The sequence below is a fragment of the Juglans microcarpa x Juglans regia genome, chromosome 6D (genome assembly GCF_004785595.1).
Source record: "Juglans microcarpa x Juglans regia isolate MS1-56 chromosome 6D, Jm3101_v1.0, whole genome shotgun sequence".
NCBI lineage: Eukaryota > Viridiplantae > Streptophyta > Magnoliopsida > Fagales > Juglandaceae > Juglans > Juglans microcarpa x Juglans regia.
Genome location: NC_054604.1, coordinates 35,774,676 through 35,785,869, shown reverse-complemented (window position 1 = coordinate 35,785,869; position 11,194 = coordinate 35,774,676). Strand labels below are relative to the sequence as shown.

Genomic DNA, 11,194 nt, shown 5'->3' with positions numbered 1-11,194 from the left:
TCTCCAATCATCTTTTACTCCATTTCTGGCTACATACACCGATGTGGACTGGGCAAGGTGCCCCGATGACAGGAAATCAACTGGTGGTTATTGTGTTTTTTATGGAAAAAATTTGGTCTCATGGAGCTCAAAGAAACAGTCTACTATAGCCAGATCAAGTACAGAAGCTGAATACAAGGCCCTTGCACATGCCACTTGTGAGTTGTTGTGGCTCCAATCTCTATTGTCTGAATTGGAAATTTTTTTAACAAAACCACTTACTCTTTACTATGATAATTTGGGGGCTACTTACCTGTCCATGAATCCAGTGATGCATTCTCGTACAAAACATGTTGATATTGACTATCATTTTTTACGGGATCGAATTCAAGCAAAAGCACTTCAAGTTTCATTTCTTTCAAGCAAGGATCAGCTTGCGGATATTTTTACAAAGCCCTTATCTATCTCCAGATTTTCAACACTAAGATCGAGCCTCACTGTTTTTCCAGACATGCTTGGCTCGCAGGGGTGTATCAGCAATACCGCTACCACTCAAGATCACATCTCAAAGGACAGCACATCAGAAAAGGCAGAAGACGTATCAAGCCAGAATATTCAACAATAACTTTCTGTTATAACATGTACTATTTCTATTTGTAATGATAAAATCTGTTACAAAGAAGATTCCATCTTATGTGTATAAATAGCAGTTTGTATCAAACATTTCAATTTCAAGGAAAACAAATATTTTCAAACTCTGTCTCTCTGTTTATTCTATTCCATTAAGTGCCATTTAGCAACACCATCTCCAATACTACGTACGGTGCCATGCAATTAACTTCCAAAATGTCTGTTCAAATTTCAGCAGTAGCTGCTCCAACAGCTCAGAATCGTGTTATGCCAGAAATTAACTGTCGCTCAGCAAATTTTCAACCCAGCATTTGGGGTGACCATTTCCTCTCATATGCTTATGAATTCCTAGTAATTATTATATAAAGATTTATATGTATCGTATTTACATTACGACATCATCATGTGTTTGAACTCTCACAAATCAAACACTACTTCTGCATTTCTCGGTCATGTAACTAACGCTAGCTAGCTTATAATTAAGCCCTTACTTTTCAAAGGGATAATATTTTAATCTTGAAAGTATGATATTATTCCATGGACGAGTCACAGTGCATATATACTTTTTGCTCGTACAGGAAACTGATGTGAAAATGAGGCAACAAATTGAGGAATTGAAGGAAAATGTGAGGACGATGCTCATGGCTACGGTTGAGAAGCCTTCACAAAAACTGAACTTGGTTGATGCAATTCAGCGCTTAGGTGTGTCTTACCATTTTGGTAATGAGATTCAAGCAATTCTACAACAACTACAGAAGACTCATGAAAGTGATGACCATGAATATAATGATGACCTCTACACTGTTGCCCTGCTGTTTCGACTACTTAGACAAGACGGCCATTGTAACGCCTCGGTCCCGCATGGGTCAGAAAGTTACTTCCTAACACTTAAACTCACATTTCAACAATATAAAAACTGATTCCAAATTCCCAATATCATATAGAAAAATTGATTCAATCTACTTTCCTTTATATAACCAATTTTCCAAAATGCTAAGTCATCATAATGCAATAAAATTTCTTAATAAATATCAACAATACTCATAAAAAACTTTTTATGCTTAAACCACTATACTTAAATCATCTCACCCAATGCCTCATAATCTTGATCCTCAGCTAAACCACCAAAATATCTGAAAAATATTGAGGAGATAAGGAATGAGTTATCAACAACTCAGTAAGTAGAGAGCATATACTAGCATGTAAACATGAGCATTTATAAAGTTCGGTATGCAAAACAAAACATTTACTTTCAGAATGCAGAAACAACATATTTACTTTCAGAATGCAGAAACAAACCTTGGTATAAAATATCCGAGCGAAATTCTCAGAAAAAAACAAACTTGTTTCCAAAAAGAAAATCTTTTGGCATATCCAAACTGAAATATTATATTCATATAATCTCATAGCATCATATCGGGATAAATATCATGTTTAACCCTCGTGGTAGGGTTATAAACTACCATTATACCCGTGGCTGGGCCGTATACCATGTTTCACCCACGTGGTAGGGTTATAAATTACCATTATACTCGTGGCTAGGCCGTATACCATGTTTCACCCCCGTGGTAGGGTTATAAATAATCATTATACCCGTGGCTGGGCTGTATACCATTTTTCACCCTCGTGGTAGGGTTATAAACCACCATTATACCCGTGGCTGGACCTTAACAGAAACAGAACGGAACATCATCGGAATCAGATCACATTCAGATACAGAATCAAAACTTCATGCCAAGGTTTTCAGATGACACATCATATCAAAACAAAAATACTGAATAGTTTCAGATCATTTCATATGTTCGAAATAAATAGCGACCAAAACATCTTCATTTATTCATGGCAAAACTTTTAGATTTTCATATTCGCTCATTCCACATAATTCAGAAACAAAATGCACAAAAATTAGCTCATATATACACTAGTCATGACAGAAAATATTTTCTCTTATATAGAATTTATAGAAATGCAGAATAAACATCTGAGGTCGTTTTCAGATTTCTTTTAAAAAACATACTTATTTTCAAAGTCAACTTCATTTAAGTTCTTTTATGCAAAACTAGTATACGAATCCCGCTTATCTGGACTTCTTAAGTACTATTCTGAATCTTTCCACAATCATGTTGAATGAATGTCAATCATCACCTATACAAAACACTAAGCGTTACTAAACTTCTAAAACGACTTGCTAAAACTCTCTGTTTACTTAAATTCATACTGCAGAAATAGTTTTGATAACTATCTAGTTATTAGAAATCTAATAAATATATTATCCTAAAAAAATAGTCCTAAGTTATTATAAAATAATTTTATCAAATATGGCAATACAACTTAGATTCATTTCGAAAATTAACTTAATCATATTTAAAATTCATATCTCTATAAACTATTATTAACACGATAATTTAATATTGCCAACATATAATGTAGTAGGAAATTCATAAATTTCTTAAGCAATAGTAATTCATAAAATATTCTGAATCATATCTAATTTAAAAAATATCAAAAGGACTTGTATCATATAATCGGCTTAGTGTTTAAAAAAAAAAATTAAATACTTCTAATTTACAACTTAATAATATACTTATATCAAATTCAAATAATGTAACAAGTTGGAAACTCATTTAATAAAATTAAAAAATATTTTTATTTACTATTGAAAGTAATATAATTATACTGAAAACAATTTCTTCAACATGCTTTCCAAATGCTATACGACAAGGGATTAACATAATATAATTTAAATCATTTTCTTTATACGATCTTATATTAAAACACAGTCTTCACAAAATTATACTATAAGTATAGTAGATAGACAATGACCCAAAATAGAATCGTGCAATGGAACCAAGCTCACTGTGAGGGAAACTCATGACAACGGATTGGAGCGGCAATGGGTGGATGTCGACAGTGGCGCAGCTGGGTGCGGCGACAGGGCACAAAGAGAGGGAGAGTGTGAGAGAAAGACGAGAGAGAGAGAGAGAACACAGTGAGAGAAAAAGAGAGGTCACAGCATAATAAGAAAAGAACACTCACTGAGGGAAAGCAGGGAACACGTGAAGGTGCAGGGGCTGGGCTGGTGAGATACAATCATGGCAGTCTCTTCCGTGGCAGGCGATGGAGTTCAAAGAGAGGGAGAGAGCATGAAGACCAAGCCGATAGGGAGTAGTCGAGAGGGGTGAAGGTGCTGTGATGGCGGCTCACAACGACTCCAGGTTGGGTATGGTGGTTCGGGATAGGGCTCACGGTGACTGGGTGGTTGCTTGAGTGTGGCAAGGGCTGCACCGTGAGACGCTTGTGGTGGCTGGGTAGCTTGCGGTGGGTTCGCTTGACACATGGAGTGTTAGACCAAGTATTCCTGAACCTTCCAAAAGAGAGTCTACAACTCAAGAATCTGCAACTCAAGAATCTGCAACTCAATCTCCTCCAGAATCAACGTGAACACGTGAACAAGTTTCCATGATTCCTTGATTTTCTCTTTTACATGTATCATGCTAATTAGTCATACTTTCCATCTTGTACATTACCGCATTCAATTATTGTTCTATACGTTACCATGTTTGACTCTTGTAAAGATGTACTATTTAAATTGAATATAGCAGAAGAAAAACGCAAGTTGGCCTCGTGATTCTTACCATCCTTTCCATTCAGTTTCTGTGTTCTTACATGGTATCAGCCCTCTAAGGCTCACACCCAACAAGTAAGATCCTACGACCACACTTCCACACCACAATGGCCTCTTCCCTATCGAATACACCTCAATTTCAGAAATTGGATGGCTCCAATTATCTCACCTGGAGAATCCAATTTTTGGTCTTTTTAAAGAGTCACGGCATGGTTGGCCTAGTTGATGGCACCAACCCTGCTCCAGCCAAGACTCTATCTGATAACTCCCTAAATCTAGAGTACACGCACTGGTCTAAACAAGATAACAGTGTGCTCAGTTGGCTTTATGCCTCTATTATTGAAAACTTGTCTCCACCGTTCTTAATCTGGAGACTTCCAAGCAAGTATGGGACGCTCTTCCAGCCCGTTTTTCCTCTACCTCACGCTCTCGCATTGCCTTTCTCAAAAGGCAACTTCAAACCATTTCAGAGGGCAACCGATCCTGCCTCTATTACATTGAAGAGGCCAAGCTCTTCTCCGATCAATTGTCCGCTGCCGGCAAACCCGTGGATGAACAAGACCTCATCACATACCTCTTGAGTGAGCTCAAGCCACAGTTCATGCCCTTTGTCACTGCTTTCACCTTTGCAACGAGGGACAAAGAGTTCACCTTGGATGATTTTCAGACAGAACTTTTGAGCTTTGAGACGTTGATGGAAGCCTCAAACCCCTCAGCACCTGCGGAGACCAGTTTTGCGTTTGCGGCAACCCAGTCCAGAAATACGTTCCTAAAGAAAACTAAAGGGCCTAGCTTTTCATCCCAATCCCGTTCCCCAACACACTCTAATCGTCCCCTTATCCATTCGGCCTCTTCCAACAATAAGACTGATGCGTCCCAATCCCTTGACAACCATCCCATTTGTCAAATCTATGGTAAAAGGGGTCACACGGCACTTGACTGTTATCATCGGTTTGATTTTTCCTATCAAGGCCGCCACCCACCATCAGATCTAGCTGCTATAGCTACTGAAGGTAATACCTCTTATGCTCAACAGGTGTGGTATGCAGACAGTGGGGCTAATGCTCACATTACCAGTAATACGGCAAATCTCACTAACTCGCAGCCCTATGAAGGAGAAGAAACAATCACAGTTAGAAATGACTCAGGTTTTGTGATAAAAAAATATGGGTACCACATCTCTCACCACAAATCGTTCAAATTTCACTCTATCCAATGTTCTTCATTGTCCAAATGCATCCTCAAATTTGATTTCTATTAACCGTTTTTGCTTGGATAGTGATTGTTATTTTGTATTAACTGGAAATGATTTTTTTGTGAAGGAGAACAACACGGGGCGACTTCTATTCCAAGGGCAAGTTAAGAACGAACTCTATCCAATTGCAGACAATAAATCTTGTTCAAATAAAATTTCCTTTTTTGCGGCAAGACTCGACGTGTCCACAACTCTTGCCACATGGCATGATCGTCTAGGCCACCCATCTCAAGTTGTTTTAAATAAATTGATTCATTCCAAATATTTAAATGTTTCTACATCCAATAAAGAAGAGTTTTGTTCATCCTGCCCTTTAGGGAAATCCAAACAATTACCCTTTAGTGACTCAACTCGTCAAACCAATCGCCCTTTAGCACTTATTCATTCCGATGTATGGACATCTCTTGTGTATTCGGTTGGTGGATTCAAATATTATGTTCTTTTTATTGATGATTTTTCTCGTTTCACTTGGTTATATCCCATTAAGTTTAAAAATGAGGTTTTTGCAATTTTTAAACAATTTAAGGCTCTAGTTGAAAATGTCTTCTCTTGTAAAATTCAACAATTACAAACTGATAATGGTGGAGAATTTCTCTCCACTACCTTCAAATCTTTTTTACAAGAGCATGGCATTTTTTACCGATTAACGTGCCCACATACCTCTCAACAAAATGGGATCGCTGAGCGAAAACATCGCCATATTGTTGAAACCGGGTTAACTCTTCTAGCCCGGTCTCACCTACCGAATACATATTGGCTCGATGCTTTTCTAACATCTGTCTATCTCATAAATCGTCTTCCAACCAAAGTGCTACAAAATTTAACGCCTTTTCACATGCTCCATCAAAAAGTTCCCAAATATTCACATCTAAAAATTTTTGGATCAGCATGTTTTCCTTTCCTCAAACCATATGAACCTCACAAATTATCTTTTCAGAGTAAAGAATGCATTTTTATCGGCTGTGCCAGTCAACAACGAGGCTATCGATGTCTTGACTATCATACTGGCCGTGTATATGTGTCCCGCAGTGTCATTTTCAATGAACAAGATTTCCCTGCAAATCGTGGAGTCCTCTCTTCACTTGCCTCGCCGAGTAAAAATTCCCCAGGTATATCTCCTTCTACTTCATCACTTTCCCTCTTTACCTTTTCTCAGCCTTCTCCCACATCTGCAACCGAATTCCTTCCTCTTCACCAACCATCAACCACTCCTGAAACCGAATCAGTCCCATTTCGGCAATCTCCCATCTTCGACAACCCAAATGTTGTTCCTTTCCAAGAAAGCAGTCCACCCATTCTACCGAACCTTCAATCTGCAACTCAAATCCCCACACCATCGATTTCCTCTGCCATTCCGTTTGCTACTGAAATCCCCACACCACCGATTTCCTCTGCCTTAAACCCACCCACCAACCCCAACAACCCCAACAACCAAACAAATGACCAACGCCGAATCACAACCAGATCGATGACTGGCAACTCCAAACCCAGAGCCTTCCCTGATTTTACTCCCCATCACTTTGAGGGGGGGTGTTAGACCAAGTATTCCTGAACCTTCCAAAAAAGAGTCTGCAACTCAAGAATCTGCAACTCAATCTCCTCCAGAATCAACGTGAACGCGTGAACAATTTTCCTTAATTTCTTGATTTTCTCTTTTACGTGTATCATGCTAATTAGTCATACTTTCCATCTTGTACATTACCGCATTTAATTATTGTTCTGTACGTTACCATGTTTGACTCTTGTAAAGATGTACTATTTAAATTGAATATAGCAGCAGAAAAAGGCAAGTTGGCCTCGTGATTCTTACCATCCTTTCAAGAACACGGAGTTGCGGTTTAAGGTGGAATTGGTGGTGGGTTGCTCTATTTTGGCATGCGAAAACAGAGGACTCTTAGCGTGCGATGGTGGCTTGGTTTCATGGTGAAGGGTGGCAGCAATGTGGAGCTCCCTTCATGAAGTGGTGGCTGGAACCGAGGGAAAGTGGGAGCTGGCAAGGTGGTGGTGTGTACAAGGCAGTGGCTGGGTGGTCCACGTCCGTGGGGTGGTTTTCGTTTGAGGACACGAAGAAGCTGGGTCGTGGGGGGATGGTTGGCGATGCCGCAGCATTGGGTGATGGCCCCAAGCTACGGTGTCTGCATGGGATTTTGCAGTGAACAAGAGAGACTCTGAAAGAGAAAACCGAGAGATTGAATGATATGGATAGAAAGAGTTTGTTGGGAGAGAACTCAAAAAGGGAAAGGAAGTTCAAACTCTTAGACGTAGAGATAATGGAGATTTGGATGAAGAAATTTTTGAGAGTGCAAAAATTAAAGTGAAACTGTCGAAAGGATAAAATGCATGTGGAAGAGAAGCTCACCTCAAACGACGTCGTGGCTGCGTGAAAAACAGGGAAGAAGAAAGAAAAGAAAAAAAAATAAAGTCCAAAGGGCCAGGGTGTTACAGCTATTACGTTTCGTGTGGTAAAAAAATGCTTGCTTCAATTCCTTACTATAGGTTTGTAGAATTCTTTTTCAAGGGAAACATAATCAACTAATAAAAGGTTTTAAAAGTAAAAGACAACCCGTTTCATGGTTATGGGATTAAAAAGTGCCTAACAGTACTATTTTAACAAATATATTAATCTCCTTCCATGGGGTGACTCATTTGATGTCATTGGAATATTGTGAGGCAGATATGTTCAACAAGTTCAAGGACCGCAAAGGGAATTTTAAGGGATCGCTTCGCAATGATGTGAAAGGAATTTTAAGCTTGTATGAAGCCACACATCTCAGGGTAAAAGGTGAAGATATATTGGATGAGGCTCTTGTCTTCACTACCACACATCTTGAGTCTGTAGCAGCCCAATTAAGCGGGCCTTTAGCAGCACAAGTAACCCATGCCTTGAAACAGCCTATCCGGAAAGGACTACAAAGGCTAGAGGCAAGGCATTACTTTTCTGTATACCAAGAAGACGCTTCACATGATAAAGTTCTTAATTTTGCAAAGTTGGATTTCAACCTATTGCAGAAAGTGCACCAGAAAGAACTTTCTGACATTGCCAGGTCAGTTATTAAGCTCGATCTCAGAGTGCTTGCAAGTACTGTGAGTAAGCTAGCAGCTTGTACATGATGATATGATAATTGTAGGTAATTGATGCAATGATTTTTTTAAATTATGTTTTACAGGTGGTGGAAAGACTTGGACTTTCCAAGGAAGCTACCCTTTATCAGAGACAGGGTGGTTGAGTGCTATTTTTGGATACTGGGAGTGTACTTTGAGCCCCAATATTGCTTTGCTAGGAGGATGCTAACCAAAGTGATCTCCATGACCTCTGTTATTGATGATATCTATGATGTGTATGGTACAATTGAAGAACTTGACCTTTTTACTGAAGCAATCGAGAGGTTGAGATTAAAGACACATACTGATCATATTTGCATTTATTCTTTATTTTTTTCTGATTAACTGGAGAAACTATCGATTTTACAGGTGGGATATGAGTGTTGTAGATAAACTCCCAGAGTACATGAAAATGAGTTACCAGGCACTCCTAGACGTTTACACTGAAATGGAGCAAAACCTAGGTGAAGAAAAATCGTATCATGTCCACTATGCAATAGAAGCAGTAAGTATCATAGTTTTTATATTCAGAGAAATTAAGCAAAAAAAAAAAAAAAAAAACATATATATATATATAACAGGAAATATTATGTTTGACTATATTATATGTTTCAAAAACATTAGTATTTGTTCTGATTGTGAATAGCTATCTACGTATGTACGTTGTCTCAGATGAAGAATCAAGTTAGAGCATACCACCATGAAGCCAAATGGTTCCACCAGAAATACATACCAACAATGGACGAATATATGCCCCTTGCTCTTGTTACCTCTGCCTACGAAATGTTAGCAACCACATCCTTAGTCGGAATGGGAGAAATTGTCACAAAGGATTCATTCGAATGGTTGTTCAGTGACCCTAAAATGGTCACTGCTTCAGCAGTGGTTTGCCGACTCATGGATGACATCGTGTCACACAAGGTTTAATTATTTCTCTTCTTTTTGTTCTTTATAATAATAATTTATAAAATCGTCCTATTAATTAATTATACTAACATACATAGATGATTCTTCAACAATAATGCTTGCAGTTTGAGCAAAAGAGAGGGCACGTTGCTTCGGCTGTTGAATGCTACATGACACAGCACGGTGTTACAGAGGAAGAAGCAGTCCATGAATTGAGTAAACAAGTGACAGATGCATGGAAGGATATAAACAAAGAGTGCCTCTACCCAACCGAAGTCCCCATGCCAATTCTCATGCGAGTTCTCAACCTGGCACGTGTCATTGATGTCGTGTACAAGGATGAAGATGGCTACACACATGCTGGGATTGTGCTCAAAGATTTTGTAGCGTCTTTAATGGTGGATCCTTTGCCCTTATAAGCTGCATGCAGGACGACCTCTGCATCGGTGTCTAGCTGTCGATCACATCAAGGAATAGTTGATAGGATTACGTTTACGAGTTAATAAAGAAAAAGAAAACGGCCCTAGCTGTAGAAAAGATTAATAAGTTTATAAGCAGATTGCTCGACACATGCATGATCTAAATATACAAGGTCGGGGGCAGGGAGACCATAGAAAATACGAAAAATTTCTTGGTCCCTTTCTTCTTATATATATTCTGATGACATGACAGTTTTAGTAGCTGTTCAAACTCAAGTTGAATAAAAGTGATCGATTCAAGTTGCAAATATATTATTATGGCTTTACTACTTATTATCTCAAATACCACACACTATATTTAGGGTTGGTTTTGTCACTGTTAGAATGCACAGAGGAAAAATACCTCAAACTCAGCTTAAAGAATTGCTCCACAAGTTTTTCCAGATTGATAAACTCCAAGCGTTTCCTCTTAGTGGCGAAAGTGTACTTCGTAGTATGGAACTAGAGTAACACTTAACAAATCCATAGCCTAAGTATTTTATTAAGAGAGAACAAAAAGAGAGAGAGTCTTTTTCTACTTTTCAGATGGTGCCAAAAACACAATTGAGGAGGAATATATATAGTCCTCCTATGCACGGCTGGCCTTAAAGGCCAGCCTTCAATTGTGTCATGGAACGGCAGTAACGCATGGCTTTAAGCCATGCGTTACAAGCAGGAGGGGGTCAGCCCCACGTGGGCGCCCCTCCATCTAATATCTCCCACTCGCACACAGTGGGCATGACTCCAGGTCAACATCTCTCTAATGTTCTCAATCTTGTTCATACAAATAAATTGGCCGTGCGACCACCAAGCACATCTGTAGAAAGGATGGAGTACATACACCAAGTCTCTCCCAGAGAAGACCAGCATAGTAACATTTCTAATGTGTCTGGTCATGTTCTAGACTTACTCGATCGCATCAAGATCAAGCATTTTCGAACCCTCTTAAATTTAAAACTCAGAACAATGCTTGACTACCTCCAAATATTTCAATGTGTTCACAACCTTTAGCCGCTACCGAGATGTAGCGTCATTTGTATGACGTTAGCAAACACTATCGAAGATACGATATCGAATAGTCTTCCCTCTACACTTATATCACTCAATTTTGGTCGAACTACTTTCCCAACAATGCCTCTTTAGACCGTATCTATCATGGCCATAGACAGCATGCCAAAGTAGCAAACATCACAACCTCCATCTCGTGACATAGTCAAAAGTAAAGGACATATTTTTAAG

The 11,194-nt window shown here is 38.9% G+C and overlaps 1 protein-coding gene across 2 annotated transcripts; it reads left to right on the top strand.

Moving 5' to 3' along the window:
- Positions 1-766: 766 nt before the first annotated feature.
- On the top strand, positions 767-9,931 carry LOC121235933 ((-)-germacrene D synthase-like). 2 transcript variants are annotated; one of them, XM_041132377.1, is made up of 7 exons: positions 767-960; positions 1,188-1,463; positions 8,160-8,533; positions 8,657-8,875; positions 8,961-9,096; positions 9,264-9,512; positions 9,623-9,931. In XM_041132377.1, exons 1-7 carry the CDS (start codon positions 808-810, stop codon positions 9,914-9,916), a joined length of 1,701 nt encoding a protein of 566 aa, XP_040988311.1. In that variant the 5' UTR covers positions 767-807; the 3' UTR covers positions 9,917-9,931. The 2 variants fall into 2 exon arrangements, with proteins under 2 accessions (XP_040988311.1, XP_040988310.1); XM_041132376.1 differs by lacking the exons at positions 767-960; positions 1,188-1,463 and adding an exon at positions 7,938-7,951 and having other exon boundaries at positions 8,164-8,533.
- The last annotated feature ends 1,263 nt before the right edge of the window (positions 9,932-11,194 follow it).

Coding starts and splice junctions, on each gene's coding strand:
- LOC121235933 (XM_041132377.1), top strand. CDS start 808: ATGCAATTAACTTCCAAAATGTCTGTTCAAATTTCAGCAGTAGCTGCT. Junction 961..1,187: donor CATATGCTTATGAATTCCTA/GTAATTATTATA, acceptor TTGCTCGTACAG/GAAACTGATGTGAAAATGAG. Junction 1,464..8,159: donor ACGGCCATTGTAACGCCTCG/GTCCCGCATGGG, acceptor GAATATTGTGAG/GCAGATATGTTCAACAAGTT.